The sequence below is a fragment of the Penicillium taxi genome (genome assembly GCF_028828555.1).
Source record: "Penicillium taxi strain IBT 34144 chromosome Unknown utg000006l_segment0_segment0, whole genome shotgun sequence".
NCBI classification, from domain to species: Eukaryota; Fungi; Ascomycota; class Eurotiomycetes; order Eurotiales; family Aspergillaceae; genus Penicillium; species Penicillium taxi.
In genome coordinates, this window is record NW_026643208.1 from 2,247,414 (window position 1) to 2,266,570 (window position 19,157).

Sequence of the window (19,157 nt, forward strand, 5' to 3'; positions counted from 1 at the left end):
ATCTGCGTCGTTAAAGCTAAGCCGGGGGCCGTGCAGAGTACTCAAAACCAGTACAGACTGGTTTTATAGGATGTTTGTCGTTTCTCGTAGTAATTGAAACGATAAGCATCTGAATTTTTGCTACTTCTCCAAAATTTCATTACATCCCTAGATGAGGTTTCAACTACTGTCATCATTACCACGAAAATTCTCAGTGATGCAGCCATTTAAGATATATGGTGATTCCTGAACAGCCTAGGAAGACAAGATTTTATCTATTAAACACGTTAAAACAAACTCTATGGAAGATCGTAGAAAATATTTGGTTCAATGAAACAGTCTAACTGAAGAGAAATAAGAAATTCTAAACCTATTTATGCTCTAAAGTGCTCTCAATTTCCACATTAGCCTGCTTGGATATTATTTGGTCCTACTGTATGGCGAAGTTGCATAACTCCAACATCTATCGCTCGCGATAGTAAAGACTTGAACACCTTCTTTTTGTAAAAACCCGATTGACATGAGTTAAAAGGGAAGTATAACGAGTTTTGCTGGCCGTGAAAAGTTAAAAAAAATTAGATCGAGAGTGATGATGATCTGGTCGCGCGTATTGATTCAGAGACTAGTACTTGATCCAGGAGAGCTCCAGTTTGTTTGTTGTGAGCGAGAGGATCTCAGCAAGGCTTCAACATGCAGTTACGCACGATGAATCGTATGATCGAGTCAAATTATATAATTATCCGAGGTGGAGTAATCTCAGGCTCGGAGTTATCTCGCTGCATTGCAGTGACAAACTCCAGCTACTCGAGGGGAGGGTCAGCTGCAAATTGGTCAACGAGGTATGACTTCAAAGTAAACAGTCGTAACCAAGCTTTTTCCGCCAGATGTAGTGACACAGTATGAGCGAGATTATGCGTGGAATGAGTATCACATATCCCCACCATCGTATAGCAGTGACCATTGAAGCAGCACCAAAAATGAGACCGCTCATGCCGTTAGATATATCATTCCATTGGAATCGACTGAAACGGGTATGCATACGAAGAGAGATCCCGTGCCCACAGGCAGGTCCAAGAGGATATGATCCACAACTTCAGTTCCAATCTCACGCACCTCAACGTCCAGCCGACTAGGGACAAGGTGAGTGAGCTCTAGATCTTTGGAGTGGTGCTACAGCAGTTCATGGAGGAATGCCCGCTCTTCCCTGAGAAATTTGACATTTTTCCAGCTGAGTCGGAGGTCCTGAATCGCTAGCAGCACCATGCCCAAGGCAAGCATTCCACCTGTCCCCACAAGCACGACCATGAGCCTGGACACTAGGATTTCATTCAACGCATTGGAGGCAAATTCATCTCTATTTTATAACTCTAGGTATCCAACGCTAGCTATCAAACTGTTCTTGAACCTGCTGGTGCATTAGGCGGAATCGACCACCGTGACGAATAACAGTGACTCTTGTATTTTGTTGACTCCACTGCTTTCCGCGATGTGAAATCTATTGAGTTGCAGAGGGACGTGGCGGTTCGTAATGGGATCTCGATGACAATTCCATGTCCGATTCTGCAGTTGCCTGGCGTTTCAGTAGGTAGACAGAGGGTGGAGCGATGAGGTTATCGTAGGAATCTCCTTGGTTTGACATGATGTAACCGGTCGTATGATGAATATGATTACAATAAGCCAGTTCAGACTGGATGGGAGAAAGTGATGAGAAGGATTGAAAGCAGCCTAAAAGTGTGGCTGTGTCAGGAGAAAGTACTAATATGTATGGATCCGTTGTGGAGTTCGTGGCTTGGCATCGCCCCGTAGGGCTGAAAATCTATATCAAGTAACTATTTAGGATCCGTATCACACTAGTTATGAAAAGGTGAACAAATTTTATACTTATATCATGATCTGAGCTATAGCCACTTGATCCTGATACATTCTTTTTTCAAGTGATCGGATAAGCCGAAGCAGTTGGTGAAATGAGACGCATTGTTGATGAAGGTTAAAGAAGCAAAAGGTAAAACCAAACGGTCTACCGGCCCTAACTACCCACCAACCTAGAGGACCTGATGGTAGCTGCGTACTCTATACCCGAACCCGGAAGTATAGAAGCTCAATAGTGATTCGAGACTTTTTTTTTTACCGATGACTTTAATAGGTCTCGAACCTACAACCTTGGACAGGGTATTTTGTCTTACCACTGAGCCACAGGGCTTCGGACAATAGTATCTCGTCCGGAAGTTGCTGATGTCAGATCTGTTCTTACCCTGATATAACCAGGAATACGAAGAGATAACTCAAGATCAGGGAAAACATAAACATGAACAATCTAAAGCTCATTTTCAGCTGAAGTCTGGTATTATGTTAGATGGATATGACCGTAGACGATTTACTGAAAACATCATGCGAAAATCGCGGGACTATGTACATGAAAGATGATATCAAGGATCCTTTGTTCTTCAGAGACAATGCCTCTCCATATATGTAAATGTTGAGTCTTATCTTACAAGACATCTGATGACTACCTTGAGGCTGTTATAGTGAATATGGTAGAAGCAATCTTTACTTTGGCAGATATCCATACCCCCAACCTCTTTGTCTATCCTACATATATCTCACATCATTTGAAAAATTCAACATCTTTCTTCAAAGATGTCTCAATATACCTCACCTCGTAGTAATTTTCTGATGAGTTTTGGTTTACGAGTTGATGCTGAATTTTAATCACAATAGATGGCGGTATTCTAATTCCTCTACTCACTCTCCCTTCTGCAGACGGTATTTCTGCCCTCTAAGCCGCCATCTGCTGGGACTGCTGTGACTGCCAGCACCCGAACCGCATTTCACGCATCCTATGCCAGGGTTGCCGCGAGCATGAGCGGTGCCGCGACTGCCAGAAAGACCCTCCTTCGCCGAAATCCGACTACCCTCCTTCTTCACCAGACCCTGAATACGCCGAGCGCACTTAGGTCCTCTCTGAGACCACATCACTTGCTGAACTACGTTGAAGTCTGAGATAGATTAAGCAACATGTGATGTCCCCAGCATCGGATTTATTTTCTGGTATATTTGTTAGTGCCCAATCTGGCATGCTTTGGCTGCCTTGAGAATGTCACCTGAATCAGATCTTCTATCCTCATTTCACCACGGTAGATACAAATGGAGCTTGGAAGGACTGATTCGTCTGTAATGTGGAGAGAATCAGTACTGGTGTGAAAATAATTGTAAGGCTTCATCAAACGGCCAATCAGAGAATATAAACCACTAACGGCAGTAGTAAGCCTGTACACAAGTATAGGGAAGAGACTGGCATTCTAGCCATCTGCGTCATAAGTACTTCTTTGGAAAAGGGCAAAACTTTTCCTTCCATCGCATAAATCAATGGTCTCATGACTGACCTATTTTACCCTGGACTATAAGCGTAAATTTGACGATTGATATTGACTATTACATATAGGGTGTTCAAACAGGGTAACACTACCGGTACAGGATTGGGATATCTACACATGTGAAGGAAGTTGTTTGTATTTGCTGGATCAGAGCGCTTATAACAATATATTGAACTCTGAACACGGGATCGTGATGGGAGGAGAAGAGTAGGACATGAAACATGAAAGGTCAAAATGCGATTGAAGTCGTGTTCAAAAAGACCAACAAAGTATGTTTTCTTGCGTGAAATCGAGAAACTGGATGAAAGTGTAGATAGAGGGCATGGTGGGAACTCGGAATCAATCTTCTATGGAGAAACCACACGATACTGTATCAATATCTGGGTGTGAACTGAAGAGTTCACGGCCAAATAGTGATATATAAAAAGCAAGTTCAATTCCATCGAAAAGACGTTCAATTGCTAGTCGGCTCTTGTCGAAAACAAGGCTTTGTATTGTTGCGTATTTAGAAATTTAAGTAAAATGGCGTATTAGTTTCAACACTTGCTTCTAGTTCTAACATTTCCTGATAATTGGAGGCAGAACTAAGTACTGCACCGTGTTTACTTCATTATAGCACTTTCCCCCATAAAACCCACCTTCTCACACTTCTTCCTCTTTCTATCTCCTCATCTATCTTCTTACCCCTCCTTTCCAATTTTTGAAATAATAGCGTTATTTCATTCTAATTTCAATTTCTGTTAACGCAGCCATGTCTTCTCAGAAGAATTACGGTGTTGCCAAGGGACTCTGGAAGCATCCCGTCGAGTATCACCCCACTGGCTGGGTTAACCCCAACCCTAAAAAGCCTCTTCCTAGTCCTCCTATCACCGTCTCGAACACCTATACCTACTCTGGACCTCCCCAGGACAAGTACTTTCAACACCGCCGCACCTTTGTCATGCGTATGATGGAGCATTGGGGCTGGAATCCCGACAGCGGCGTTGGACTCGGCAAAGACCTCCAGGGAATCACCGACCCTATTGCCATTCAGTCTCACAACAGTACTGGACTGGGAATGGTTTTGGTTGACCGTACGAGCCGCAAGGCCCAGAATTGCAAGCGTTTCCTCGTCATTGACCCGCACAACGTTCGGTAAGATATATTTCGTCAGTTTATGACAGATTCAATGCTAACTCTCTCAGCATTATTGATGCTTTCACTGCTCCTTTCCCTTGGATCCCTGCCGTCGTCAAGTCCGATGCTCAGCGTGCTATTGAACTGGCTAAGTGGGAGGCTGACGCCCCCAAGCGCGCCGCAGTAATGTATGTTCAATCTCATAGCTTACAATGGATCGGTGTTAACTTACCTTTACAGTGCTTCTGCTAATGCCGTAGCTGGATCGGGCAAGATTGTTACTCGCAAGATTGTGATGAAATTTCCTGCTAAGGTTACTAGCGAGTTGCAGTTAGGTAGATCCCCTGTCGTCATCACTGCAGTTGTCACCAAGCCTGCTAGTAAGGTGCAGTCAGGTGGAACTGCCATTGCTGCCAGCGCCACTATCAGCACCCCCGCTGTCAGCAAGCGCATTTTCATTAAGCCTATTGACAAGATGCAGTCGGGAGGAACCTCAACTATCAAGAAGCCTATTGGAAAGGTCCAGTCGTATGGAACCCATGTTATTAACAAGACTGCTAGCAACGTGCAGTCGTGGGGAGATCCAGTTGTCGCCAAGGTCATTGTCAGCAAGCCTGCCAGCAACACTAAGTCTTGGGGAGACCCCATAGTCACTAAGCCCGATGCCAGCAAGGTGCAGTCGGGAGGAACCCCTACTATCAAGGAGCCCGTTGGAAAGGTTGTAAGCAGCCCTATTCTTGTCGACAAGAAGATCAGCCTGTTTGATGATCCTGTAGGAGCGGATGGACTCCCTCTGGCTTGGAACGGGCTTAAAGTTTTCTTCCCTGATCAGTTCAAGTAGGGAAATTTTGAATAGCTCCTTCTCTCTGGATAGATATCTATTCATAGTCAAGTTTCCAAGTTTTCAATTTTCCGTTATGGCAAGATAATTCAAGTATTTTGAAGCTACTAGTAGAAATAATTTGGATGTAGTCAAGAGGAAAAGATATCCGTATAATAGAAAATGCTCTTCAGTCGATATAATTTCACTCTTCCTAAGCCCCATTTCTACCCTTCAAGGCATACTTTCATTTCCCAGGATTCCATATAACCCCACTGCTTTGCCATTTCAATTACGGAACACGGAATTGCTACGCTACTCTCGTGATCCAGGGGTATTTAAAGAAGTATTGTTCTAGGCAAAACCAGAAAAAGACATAACAGGAAAATATTACCTAGTACCAAGGGTTGTCTTGCAAAATGCTATGACTTCTGGGTATATACTAACCAGTGATCATGTATTTGTGAGCCTGAAAAGCTCAGACAGACTATGTGATTGCCAAAAGAAATTAGGTATTATGATATGAAGAATTTAAATGGGATAGATGGAAGCGCTATGCGAAGACAGACAGAGATCACGGCGAGAACTGATATGACTGAATGATAGCTTCCCACCCACCAGGATGGTCAGCCTCCTTAGGATTACTCTTCCCATCAAGCACCATTGTGTCAGTCATTCTTGTGCTGATAGAGTACCAGACTAGATCCTGTGGGTTATTAGACACCCGCATCATATTAGACTGGCACTTGCCAACACAAGCCTCATTATACAGCCCGTTCCAGTATCCGTCGAAGAAAGCCCACGCAGCTGAGTTGTGTAGAGCAATATTCGAGCCGCCGTCGATGTTGGTCGCTAATGCTGTGCGGCACTTCTGGTCGTCTGCTCCGCACCAGCTAAAGTCTGGGTCTCCGTAGCTTGGGTTTGCTATCCAGGGCGCTGGGGCTTTCTCAAATTCGCCGAATCCTTGCATGTAGGGAGTTTCTGTCTGGAGGAGGCCAGCGAAGACGTTCGCTGCATTGTGAAAGTTGTATTGATATAGCCAGTGGTGCTCAAATCCGGTTCCTGTCAGCCAGGTGCCCTTTGTTGATTCGACTAGAATGCCACGGCCTGTTGAGATGATTGTGAAGATAGTCTTGCTGTCTAGATTATGGTCTGCTGTCCAGCCCCAGAAGTTCTCGATGTAGGCTGATGAGCTTTCGGTCAGGTGCATCACCATGAATGCGGCCATGCAATCCTTTGCATCTTGGGAGATGCAGATATCTGAGATACTTGTTTCCGCGGTTCCGCCCACTGTGGCGAGGGTATTCCACAGTCCGACATCTCCAGGCTGGGCTCCAGCAGCATTGATCTCGATAATCTTTGCACCGGGGAGGATTTCAGAGACTGAGAAACGCATTTCTTGGATCTCGACTGTGCCGACATCACCTGGGTTACCGATTTTCACGATCGCCCGCGGGTTGATCTGGTCTTTGAACAAATCACCATACCCAGTGATGACAGGCCATGCCTCACCAACTAGCCGTGATCCAACCGGAATGAAGATCGTATCGGAAACTTTGTAGACACCGAAGGGGATGTAGGTGATCTTGCAGCTGGCAGCGTTCTGGGCGAGGATTGCATTGATGGCATGTGTGTCATCGTTCATACCATCACCCTTTACAGGGAATGCAGATACGGTTTTGATGTTGACAATCTGATCACCACTATATTGCGCATAAGTCGGCTGGGCCTTGGTGAAGTATTGTCCATTCACGAGTAAGGCAGGTGGGCGCTGTGTAGTCAAGCTCTGACCCGTCTTGTAGGTACCCGGAGAGACTGTGCCCCAGAGCCAGGTATCAACGCGTCCCATTGGGCCCAAATGAACTGTTCCCTCGCTGTCAACAGCAATAGGGTTATCAGTGTCATGCGTAAGGTTTTCGATGATGAATTGACTGTTCTGATTACCAGTATCCCTCGATGAATCGTGGAACCGCACGACGGGACCTGAGTTGACCGACTCTGAGTCTAGCAAAACTAGACTACCCAGTCCATTTTCTGTCATGTTGATTCCTGTCCCACAAGTCTCAAACGTAGCACCTTGAAGAAGAACGGTGAATCCACCCTTTGCTTCGAATGCAGTACCGCATGAGATGAAATGGATGTTCTTGAAGTTGACTTGTTGGTTGGAGTTGATGATGCCAGTTCCTCCTCCGATGATTGTCTGTTTTTAATTAGCGAGATATGAGATGAGATGTTATGAACTATACATACCACATCGGTAACAGCAATCGTAGATCCAGCCACAATGTCAATACCAGTGTGCATAGAATGTGTCTGCATTCGAACCTGTACGTTCGTCAAGCCCGATCCCTGCGCAACGCCCCATTGCAAAGCAGTGATCTTCTGATCCGGAGAAACCATTGTAGTGTCGAAGATGACATTTTTCACCAGAGTCATGAAACTAGTCTCTGGATTCCCATTGTTCTTATCATACCCCATGACCAAGAACTGATCGCGGAATCCTGGTGAAGCCCGGATGATGGGTGGGTTCTGCGGATCACCGACAATGATAGTTCCAACAGTCAGAGTCAGTGTACTTCCTAGGACATAAACACCTCCAGGTAGGAAAATTTCAGCTGGGTAGCGAGTTACTCCATTCCCTTTTCTTGTTCCGCCATTCCCGTCGGTGTCAATTGCATTTTGCAGCTTCGCTGTCTGATCTCCTGAACCATCATTGTTGACGTTGTAGTCCATTACATTGCGGTAAACCGGATACATATTGGAATTAGGGATGTATGGAGCATGACCAGCTCCTGATTGACTGTGGTCCTGATCGTCCAGCCAGTATGGACCAGCAGCCTTTGGAGAAGGAGATGGGCATGTTTGACTGTTAGTTACAACCACTGGACTAGTTGTCTGGCTGGTAGGTAGAGCAGCAGACTGCGTGCTTGGTTCATCTGTGGGTGTACTGGGAGGATGAGTGGCTGCATCAGCCTCGCTATTCGAAGAGATACTAGGCCACGTTGGACTTCAATGATCAGCAAGGTCAGAAAAGGTCACTAGCCATAGATGTTGGACATACGGAGCAGTGTCTAGATTATTTGGCTGAATTAACCCTCTGCGATTTCACGTCAGTGAGTAGTCAGTAGTCATATAAAATGATAGAATATCATACTCTGCTAATTCCTCCAACCACGCTGGGTCATTGTCTTTGCTGGCGGAAACCATATCCAGCTCCTCAAACACTGCAATACCGAGTGATTTTACCGTGTTTGGAAGAACATAGCTGAACAATGGTGACACAAGAGCTGCCAATGCAGCGAATGTCAACCCGTTTCGCATCCTATGTAAACGCGCCCCAACCACGAATTCGAGAAGAGAAGAAGGAGAAGAACTCAACTACCCAAGCAAGAAATGTAGAAGATCCCATTCGGGTTTTAAGAAAAAAATACTCGCGTAAACATGAGGAATGTTGTCGCGCGGATGCTGTTGTTCCGCAATGCCCCTTGAAAGGAATGTTAGGACGGCGAATTTTTAGCCCTGGCTAGACTACCCATGGATTTATTCGCGAATTGGCTGCCAATAATGTGCAATTTAATAATCTTGGAAGTAGCATAATCAATCAAATATTTGAAGTTCTTGAGCTCGAAATTGTATATCTAGGTAAAAATGTCACATATAAGTTCCTTGAGATCTACCTGTATATTCTCGACTTTGGGCAGTTCTATATCTAAAGTCCAGATATTTATTAACAGTCTCAACCTGGATTTTGTCAATCTTTGCCACCTGGCAACCTAGCCCTGGAGGCAATGCTTATATCAGGTCAGTTTATTGCGTAAATGACTTCCAAACAGCCAGGTGGGTTCCTAGGCCCAGGAACCGAGTACCTGGATAATCAGAAATACATTTAATAAGCAGTTTCACGAGCTGAAACTTATTGATCCTACCTAGTTCAGATTTAAGGAAAGAGCCTTGTGACCCTCCAGGACTGTTGATATGGAGGTACCTCTGGTTGCTACCAGAATTTATAGAGGTAGTCAGGAGACTTGACTTTTGCGAGCCTTTAGTAAATGCATAAGTCTTGATCAATCTATAATTGAATTTGTATTCCGTTATTATCTCCATTGAACAATACTCGGAAAGTGTTTATAAGCATACATACAAAAACCAGGTCCATTATGATGCATAGTAGACTACGACTAGCAAGTTATAATATTCGTCAAACTCATACGATATCGTTCTGAAAAATGACTAGATAGCTCCTTAAATTATGTAAACGTATTTATCTAAATTTCCAGACATTTAAATAGTTAACTAGTGACATCGTATAATAAATAAGGGGATTACTAGAGGGACATATAAATTCCCAATCCGGTTAGGATGTGTTTTCAGATTACATTAGGACTTGACATGTCCTTCTAGCCAAAAAAGATGTTTCTATAGCAAACCAAGATGTCTCTATAGTTTTCCCTGCGAACAACTAAATAGTTAACTTTTTACATAAATGACTAGTCATATTAGCTAGTCATGTGTAATCTGTTTGTTCAGTGAGAAGGTATATATTGTAAACCATGAGTGATCCTTGGCCCAGTAGTTTAAACCGCTGACGAGGTAGCGAGGGGTCGATCTCCTGGACAATTATTCTTCAGTCTGATTTTCGAGAAATCAGAGATCTGCATCGTTAAAGCTAAGCTGGGGGCCGTGCAGAGTTCTCAAACCTAGTACAGACTGGTTTATAGGATTTTGTCCGTTTCTCGCAGTAATCGAAACGACGAAAATCTGAATTTTTTTCTCCCATTTAAAAATTACCATGAAGCAGAGAATAATAAGAAATATCAGAAATAAAGAACTTCTGGAGAAGATGGAAGATATGGGACGAGAATTCGCCAAGCAATCAATTTATGCATTTTGAACCCTCTTCTTCTCATCCTTTTGCACCGAGTAGAGAGTCTGGATAAGTCTAACACCGGCATCAGCAGTCTCATACAACTTATTATTCCAAAACTTCGCCTCTCGATCCGAACCACCCAGCCTCTCGTTCTGCGGCTGCTCAGCCGTCGGCGAAGACGACTCATCATCCTCGAAAGAAGCCGTATCTGACAAGTAGACATCAACCTTCTCGTCAAAACGGACCTTCCTTTTGACTGGTGACGCGTGCGAACCATTTTTCCCTCGCGCAACTTCGAGGAGCTGTTTCCGGACGGCGTAGCGCACGGTTTCTTCTCTGTGCAGTGTGTCTGCGAAGATCTTTTTTAGGACTCGCGCTGCTGTAAAGCGGATTGCGAGGTATGCTTGTTCAGCTAAGAGGAGGGTTAGGAGAAGGGAGAAGAGGCGGACTTGTGCGATTGGGCGGCGGTATAATTGGATTATCGTTGCTGTTGAGATGGTTCCCAGCCAGGCTAGGAGGTCTAGGGCTAGGAGGCAGGGACCTATTGAGTCTGCACGGATTGGTGGTGGGCGTTGGCATTTTAGTGTCAGTTTGAAAAAGTCGCCGCGGAGTGCGAGCCAGTTAATCAACAGGAGGCCTAGTGGGACTAGAGGCCATGCGACACCGAAGAAGGCTAGGTAGCCAAATTGTACGCACACTCCTAGGATATTTTCTCCCACTTTGTAAGTATCAGCGTCGGCTTCGCTACGAAGGCGGCGGAGGAAAGAGGTCTCGTCTATTGAGTCGATTAAGAGGCTGTCAGTTGTTCGGGAGTGACTGCGTTTGCGGTGAATTCCCATCTTGCGGTCTTGGTAGTTGCGGTATTTTTGCCACAGGACGCGTTTTGCGTAGGGCCAGAGGATCTCTTCGATAAATTTGAACACTTGGCCTGTCATAGAGAGGTAGATCACTTCTTGTTGGAATCGCGATGTGTCCACCTGAAGCTCTTTGTCGATGTGGATAAATCCGAGTTGTGGGGCGATGGATCTGCCAAACGGCACGTAGACGAATGCTGTTATGATTGTTGGTAGAAATGAGGTGATGAAGTTCATCACGAAGGTTTTCTGGGCTAGGGCTAGATCATACTGGTCTTGCGTTCGGTAGTTCTCGTAATCTGTCAGGCGGGTCGCGATGGTAGTGATGAAGGAAGTGATGGCTGGCAAAGATAGCGAGAAGAGGATTATAGGCAGGAACTGAACATACTCCTTGAACGATCCATTATAAAAATTGGCGATAAATACCTCTGACGCAATTTTCACCAGAATCAAGCTTCCCAGTGAAACAGCTGCCACTGATGTCAATGGAACGAGCAGAAGTTGTCGGAGGAATTGCTTCCAGGTTGGGAAGACCTTTGTCACTTGGCCGGTCAAAGGGTCCTGTACCTCCCTTTCCCATGTATATTGTGCCCGGTCAACTTTGAGTCCTCCAACGCCCTTCACTCCCCATCTCATACTCAGGTCCGTCTCACGGATCTTCCAGTATTCCACAAAGACTATGCACCAGATGCAGAGTGTAATGCCATAGATAATAGAGTACGGCCCCAAATAAATCCAGCTAAATATCCCCAGTACAGTTGGCACAATTAGCGCCAGCGAGTAACAATAAATGAATTCGTAGTAGAAAGCCACCTATACCATATCAGCCCACCTGAGATCACCCAAGTAGTTGTTTTACATACCCTTTCGCCAAAAAGTGCCCGAATTTTATCCAGGTCCTGAGTCGATAGGGCCGCTCTGTCACTCAATGAATGTAGCAACTGCGAGCAGGCTTCTTGATCATGTAAAGGGAACGAAGCGGTGATGTTCTTCCATTTACCATGATTAGGCGTGATGCCAGCTCCACCGAGCTCTTTCGGCCAGGTGACAGCGTGAAAGATCGATCTAATTTCTTCTGCAGGCATTTCAGCAGTGACAGTCGTATCACTATTTCCAACGGGTAAAGTATAAGCGATCTCAAATAACCAATCTTTAACCCTATAAATAACATTAGTCTCTGTGCCAGCACTCATGACTGACGCAGCGCGCCTACCTCGACTGGTAGATCATCTTCCCTAGATGGTCTCGCGGTACCCGGATACAGATAAGAAGCGACATGCCATGTCCATGTCGAACTTGAACACGAAGACCAGCCTCGCTCATGTCTTGCATGAGCATATGAAACTCCGAAACGGCTTGATCTTGATCTAGACCGCTGTCAGTATGTAATGGCACCTTGAAGGTCCATGCAGGGTATTTTGCTACCTATTTCCCCAAATTCATAATGTAGAACCCAATCCACGCCAAGGATTTCATTTTCGTCGTCGTCGAGCTCGCTTTGACCTACGAGCCAAAACATGCTGGATGGCTGAATCAGACTCCAGAGCCGGAAGGCCAAGTATGCGGGAAACGAGTGTGTGTGAATGATGGAAGGAAAGATGGAAAGAGGAAAAGAAAATGTCGGAAAGGAAGAAGCCAATGCGGGCCAGGTTCCAGGAGAGGACAGGTGGGGTGAGGTTCGTAGCTTTAACAGGATAGGACAATCCAGCTGCAGCAAACCCGGGGGGCTTGAATGATGCAGATAGATAAAGGGTGAGAGAGCCTGTTCCCCTAAATTGGGGTATATAGTATGGATTCAACGAAAATGAACCCAACCTGTTGTAATTAGTTCAAATATCTTCACGATCTGCGTGGGCTAAGCTTTTCTGGCTTTTCTGGCTTCCTTGGTTGGCTTCAGCCCTATGGATGGAGATGATTACGGAATTACACCTTTGTACCGTAACTTATGATCGGCCCATTAAGATACCCCATAATTCTGTTCTATTCTTGCACGTTCTTTGTTTTTTATTCACCTCAATACAACCGGTTACACTGCCATGAAAATAGTCATTGATCACAGCCTCTGCAAAATGTATTCTAGAATGTACTTCAATTCTAAGAAAGTCGATGAATATCCAATGTTGTGTTACCACTCGAATTGCAATCGCCCCACTGTCGGCGTCACCAACTATAATTATTGGTTGAATTATTGGCGCTTCCGAATATCCGCCATACTTCGTACAGCAGTTTTATTTTTACACCTTACATGGATAGTCAATAGCTGGTAAGTACTAGTGACCTAGGTAAGGTAGTTCAAGGGGGGAGATCCGGGGTACCCAGTATATTGAGTATACCCTCTACTCTGTACAGCTAATTTAAGGGGCAGAAAAACTGCTGCCTATACTCCGTACTATTAACGCCATACAGAATGATGTGGAGAAATTATTTCCCAAGTCCACAGTGGAGCAAGAACTACTTAATTCAATCCAAAAAAACTTGTTCTTTAACTACGAATACAAATCCGCAGCTACGACGTAAGTATTAACTATATTTAACCTCATTTCCAAGCATCGCGGGTTTATCCATTAAAAACATACTTCAACACTGTAATGGCACCACCATTAAATAACATTGGTTCTATGGAGTGGGCACAGCCACATCTGTTGGCTGTGCATAGCCGCATACTTCCATCGGCCTCCGAAGTAGTACTCCGTAGTACTCTAAATATTTAAGTGACTTGAGAATGCTCAGGCGTGGCTTCAGTCTGATGGTCCAAAACTATCACCAAGAAGTACCAGTTTCTGATCTCCATCCACGCGGTCTCTATTCATCACATTTACTGAAAGCATCCCTTACCACTTGTCTGAATGTTCGCCTCCATCCTTGAACTTATAACTCGTCGATTTCTTGCCGGTCGGAATCTGACCGTCGGGTTAAGTGCTGTGTTGTTTATATTCGCATTCTTGCCGACATTTTTTGTACTTCTTGCAGTAGTACTGTTCTTCCTACTATGCTATCCACGATTGCGAAAGGCTTGTCTTGATTATGAGCAAGCTGATATAGAATATTGATTTTATATATGACCGGGTAAGCACGACCTCTTCCAAGTTTATTCTTGCAGTCCTGGAGATATTGAAGACTAATCATGAAATCGATAGCCACATGCCCCTCGATATATGGGGTGATATGATCTGCAATGACTTTATATGCGAGTTTATGATCAGTTCTGCTACGGCTTTGCTTCAAGTGTTTTCAATTCAAATTTTTTTTTTCCTTTTGTTACAGGAACTTTTTCCGAGGTCGGATAAGCTTTCTTGACATATTGTACAATAATAACCAAGTGATAAATATCCTTGCAACTTGAAATGTAGATGCCTAGTGTTGGTCCAATCGGACTTTTCCTGTGCAGAATAGAGTTGCCAGGGCTCTTTATTCTCATGTCTTGTCATTCGCTAATCTTACGAACCAGCAGGTAGGGCTAGGATTACGTACCCTACGAATCATTCTTCCTAAATTAATAGCTAGCGGTTCTTATTGATGTATGATTGAAACGTTTCTTTGACACACCACCATCAAGAAGAGTCCTCATAGAAGTAATATGACATTAAAAAGTTCCTAAGAAGGCAAGGGCAAAGGAAAAGAAAACAAATGATTCAAGTCATGTGGCAGAGCTAAAGTGTCAAATGGCCAGGATGGGTAGTCCTATTTTAGTCTAGTCTAGTCTATTAGTCAGCTTCCTTACGCTCCTGTCAAAGGAGGGTATGTTTGTACTGCTTGCAGGATCCACAATGTGTGTATTTAAGCGGTTTTTCCTCCCTACATAGAGAATCCAGTTTCGTCAACCAATGACGGTTGGACGGTCAAATTCCTATTTGACAGCTCCTTACAGCAGTTTACTGCTGCAAATACACACACATATTTGAGATTGTGAAGTCTTCTGATTGATTCTTATAATCCCATTTCCTCGCCCAAGTTGACATAAAATGAGAAGTAAGAAAAATTGGAGAACTTGTGGGGAGATAAGATGATGGAAGTGAGAGAGCCGATGGTGTTCATACCAATTGATAAAGTCTCAAGACTTTATTAGCACTAAACTAACTAAAGTAACACCGCCATTGATAGTAAAAACTTACAGAGAGATCTCACGGTCGCTTCCACCTGCCCAAGATGTGCCATAAATGTCCTCACATACTGGTTCTTGAATCCCAGAATATGGTCTCGGCATATTTCTGCGAGGACATTGTGGTCGTTTCTTCTTCGTAGTTGCGGGAAAACGCGCATCCAAAGTATTTTCTGAAGCCATTGATGTCTTTACCCTGAAACTTTGGAATCAATTTGTTCGGGTACAATCCAGTAGTCCCACGGGATAAGAGTACATTGGATATATTCACTTAACTTTCCGGCCAAGCTCCTGGAATCACCGTCACTGGCTGTTCTACAATCTCCCAGAATTCCCTCGAGTAACAGTCAGATCGTTCTGACAGCCATAGGGACCAGTTTTCGGAATTTGGACCATGAGAAAACCCTATAACCCGCTGCCATCCCCAATTCCTTCTCCAAAACACATCGCGTTCAGCAAGCCCTTTCTTCCAAACTTGCTCTTCCATTTTTCCAAAATTCTGTAGATCGATACCCTCAGCTTGTAGATCTTTAATCCAAGCCTGAATTGCATCGTCCCATCCTCCCATGACACAGTCATTAAAGTCCCACCAGTAGATGAATCCTCCCAAAAACGTGAGGAACGGTGTCATACCGCCGACAACATGGTGAGGCTCTGCACCTTCACGTAAAAAATCGCAGAACAAAGCGTTCCAGGACTCGTAGTGCTTTATTGCTTCTTTATATTCCTTCCCGAGCTCAGATTTACTATTCTTTTCGCCTTTGAGCGTGGATTTTCGGTCTCGCCCCTTTGATCTTTGAAGCTTTTCCAGTGCAGCTCGACTTCCGCCAATTCTCATCGCAATACAATGCACCAAAGTCATCTGCGTCCACCACCGCCAAGATGTCTCTGACTGTAAGTCTTTTGAATTCCATGGCTTGTTGCCGAGGATAGTTCGAACTAGCTCAGGCATATGGTTCGCATCCCAGATACCCGATGTTGTGCGGGCTGCTACTGCGATTCGGATCCACTGGGGCATATCATAGAAGGTAGGACAGAACTGTCGCTGGAAGAAGAGGAACTCTTCTGCCGAGCCATGGAAGTCTGAGAGGATCCCACGAAGAATTTCCTCTGGCGTCTCGTAGATCATGTCTTCTGAGGGACAGAGCAGGCGCATTGAAGGGAGTAATTTTCGGCTTTCGAGACTGAACATGTTGCCTGTCCATACTAGATGCCGAAGGGCTGTGTTAAACTCAACTTTTCCTTGGCCTTGAAGGCACGGGTCTGTCCCTTGCTCTAGAAGAAATTTGATTATTTCTTCCCGGTTCGCAGAATGTGCATACTAGGAAAGGGAAAAAATTCCACCTATCATTACCATGTGACTGAGAGTGGAAGGGCATTTACTCACAAATAGCAGACTGTAGCCTGTTGTACTGACACGATCAAAAGGCGAAGCCTGCCTTGAGGCAAACAATTCTTGCAAGCCTTTGAGATCCCCAGTTTCCGCATATTGCACTACTTTTGAGTCCTCCTGAATCTCATTGTAACTCCTGAACTGCCATTTCCAGCCATCCCCTGTTTGTGTGCCAGCTAATTCAAATATCTGGGAGCTGATCCAGGACGGGAGGCTGAGACGCCATAAATAACGACTTTTTCGTGTTTGGATTGACTCTTCTTTTCGAAGTGTGGAGACTGATGGCTCTGAGCTGAGGGAATCTTTTCTATCTGTAATAGGCCAAAGTTTTTAGATTATGCTGGCCATAGACGTATGGTATGAACATACTAAAGGAAACAAGGGTGGATCCTGAATCGGACCAATCTATCTCTGAGTTTGGTAGCTTTACAGCCGGCGCTATTCTCTGCGCAATTAGTTCAGGCTGAACTTGTATCAATGCCCTATAAAATTGTGTTGTTAGTTCACCATGAACAAGAATCCACAAAACAACAGTGGAAAGAAACGAGTTCCAACACACCTCGTATAGCATTGCTGGGAAAGAAGAAGCAACTGCATAACTTTCTGTAATCTCCCAACAAGCCTCTCTACCTTTCCCCTTTTCAATACCGCTACCTTTACGGCCCTATACCCCATTCTCAACCTATTATTCTTATCTCCATTTCCCATACTAGCATTTCCGCTTGGTCTCAGCTCTTTCAAAAGCTCTTGGCATACCCCATCTAAGTGGTCTGCCGCCTCTCTACAAAACCGATAACTCTGTTCTGCGTGCTTGCTGTGGGTCAGAGCTGAGACAAGAGACTGCTGCTGTAAATCGGCCTCGATATCACCCAGTACCAGGCTGAATAGCTCAAGTTCCCTCACAAGACTCCGTAAATCTTCAGGTGCGTTGTGAACTTCATCTAACCATTCTTTCAACGTTAGAATGGACTGTCCCACTTGGACTACGGCAGTGACCAGGGTTATGCCGCTTGCTATTGCGCCGACCAGCTCAGCCATTGTATGGTATACGTGTTATTGATATGATAGAGGTTGGGTGTTGGTGACAAAACAGCAAAAGCCCTAAATGTTTAGCAAACTTTGTGTACTTTGTGGGTTGAGTTTGAGTCTCCAGACCTATGTAAGTACGAGATCAAGAGAAATGGCGTGTTGAATATAGTAAAAATTATTCTTAATATGCTGAGGGAGGTAAATATCTCAGAGTTCTGTAAACGATGTAATTTTTTGATACGAGGTGATGGCCAATCAAATTACCAGGAAGAATCGCACTAATGTAACCGCCACCCTCGTTTCCATTTTTCCAACACGAGCAGTTAACCGTCTTTGCTGTGCATATCTTACACATTTCCGCTTACCAATTGGGTAGTGCTCCCGAGATTTCACTTTTCACTAATATGTGTTGGCATAGGGGGCTATGTGAGAAAAACGCCTGACTTTTTTCTGAATATCTTCATCTAGACCCACCTGGGAAGTGTAGCGATGCAGTTGCAATCGCATGAAACTCACATCTGTGCCTTATCCCCTGATCAGAGAGCAGCCTCTAGTGATACACCCGACACTCTGATGATGCGACTAGCAAGCAGCTGCTCTCTATCGCAGGCGATGAAAAAGACTAATATGACCTGTAGTCGCCACGTGACAAGGTAGCCAATCAGATGCTTGGGCACCACCCTTTGATCTTGCAGTACTTCACCTGAGTAGATCTTAAGCCTAGCTATGTATCGGTCCACGTTCGCGGCTGAAACTAGATAGGAAGTGACTTCGTTCTGTCAAGCCCGTGGCTAGGTACTAAGTTATTTAACACGAGAGGTTGAAAATATCTTCATTGAATGTGGAATTTTACCCTCCTGTCCGACTAATTTTCGACTATTTTCATCTCAATTGGTGCCTGAAAACCAGGACGCGAGAATGACGCATGGGTAATTTAGAGGTGTCTCACCTGTACGTGAGATACGTGTTGTTACGTGATATTTCGTGTTAAATACTGAAACACCTAGCATGGGCTTGGCGAAATGAAGTCATTTCCCATCTAGTCTCAGCCGCGAACGTGGACCCACTGCTGGGGTAAATATTGCAAGATAAAAGAGTGCTGTGGTAGGTGCAGGTTCGAAGACTGCAAGGTTTGTACTGATTTTAGGCTAAATTTCTTAAACATAGCTGAGATATGGCATTTTGCAGCGCTAAGTTTACGAGGCGACTAATTATAGACCAAATCTATATATCCTATAGGATTTCGATTTTAGTAAAATCAATCAAGTAGTTATTGTGTTCTGGCTGCTCAAAGTTTTTGCAACTTTTTCAATATGAGTTTAGCTTTAGCCCTTCACATATAGCCTTCCAAATCGTTTAGATGTTTGCCTGATTGAACCAATATCTGTTAGCGTAATTAGCATTAATGGTCTAACCGACGCCAACATCAACTGACCCTATATGTACAGGTGTCAACGCTAATTGACCCTACCTGACTCTATTTACAAATTATCGGCCTCCACCGCTGTGGCCAGGCCAGCGGAGCGGCATTTGGAGTAGCTGAATATAATAAGCCTTAGAGAAGATATGAAGGGTTGTAGTTGAAAATAGATCAACAATATATTGAAATTAATACATCGATTAATC

At 44.5% G+C, this 19,157-nt stretch overlaps 6 protein-coding genes across 6 annotated transcripts; 1 reads left to right on the top strand and 5 right to left on the bottom strand.

Moving 5' to 3' along the window:
- Positions 1-2,721: 2,721 nt before the first annotated feature.
- N7495_009928 (uncharacterized protein) lies at positions 2,722-2,952 on the bottom strand (the record flags this gene model as incomplete). Its single annotated transcript, XM_057212579.1, has 1 exon — positions 2,722-2,952. One exon carries the CDS (start codon positions 2,950-2,952, stop codon positions 2,722-2,724), a length of 231 nt encoding a protein of 76 aa, XP_057059442.1.
- Positions 2,953-4,104: 1,152 nt separating this feature from the next.
- On the top strand, positions 4,105-5,310 carry N7495_009929 (uncharacterized protein; the record flags this gene model as incomplete). The annotated part of the gene is made up of 3 exons (XM_057212580.1): positions 4,105-4,487; positions 4,538-4,657; positions 4,710-5,310. The coding sequence occupies 3 exons, from the start codon at positions 4,105-4,107 to the stop codon at positions 5,308-5,310; spliced, it is 1,104 nt and encodes a 367-aa protein (XP_057059443.1).
- A 553-nt stretch (positions 5,311-5,863) lies between these two features.
- On the bottom strand, positions 5,864-8,610 carry N7495_009930 (Pectin lyase fold/virulence factor; the record flags this gene model as incomplete). The annotated part of the gene is made up of 4 exons (XM_057212581.1): positions 5,864-7,489; positions 7,540-8,296; positions 8,351-8,386; positions 8,444-8,610. The coding sequence occupies 4 exons, from the start codon at positions 8,608-8,610 to the stop codon at positions 5,864-5,866; spliced, it is 2,586 nt and encodes an 861-aa protein (XP_057059444.1).
- A 1,557-nt stretch (positions 8,611-10,167) lies between these two features.
- Positions 10,168-12,529, bottom strand: N7495_009931 (anoctamin family protein; the record flags this gene model as incomplete). Its single annotated transcript, XM_057212582.1, has 4 exons — positions 10,168-11,823; positions 11,874-12,168; positions 12,224-12,377; positions 12,436-12,529. 4 exons carry the CDS (start codon positions 12,527-12,529, stop codon positions 10,168-10,170), a joined length of 2,199 nt encoding a protein of 732 aa, XP_057059445.1.
- A 2,851-nt stretch (positions 12,530-15,380) lies between these two features.
- Positions 15,381-16,301, bottom strand: N7495_009932 (uncharacterized protein; the record flags this gene model as incomplete). The annotated part of the gene is made up of 1 exon (XM_057212583.1): positions 15,381-16,301. One exon carries the CDS (start codon positions 16,299-16,301, stop codon positions 15,381-15,383), a length of 921 nt encoding a protein of 306 aa, XP_057059446.1.
- Positions 16,302-16,315: 14 nt separating this feature from the next.
- N7495_009933 (uncharacterized protein) lies at positions 16,316-17,540 on the bottom strand (the record flags this gene model as incomplete). Its single annotated transcript, XM_057212584.1, has 3 exons — positions 16,316-16,384; positions 16,497-16,813; positions 17,213-17,540. 3 exons carry the CDS (start codon positions 17,538-17,540, stop codon positions 16,316-16,318), a joined length of 714 nt encoding a protein of 237 aa, XP_057059447.1.
- Positions 17,541-19,157: the final 1,617 nt, after the last annotated feature.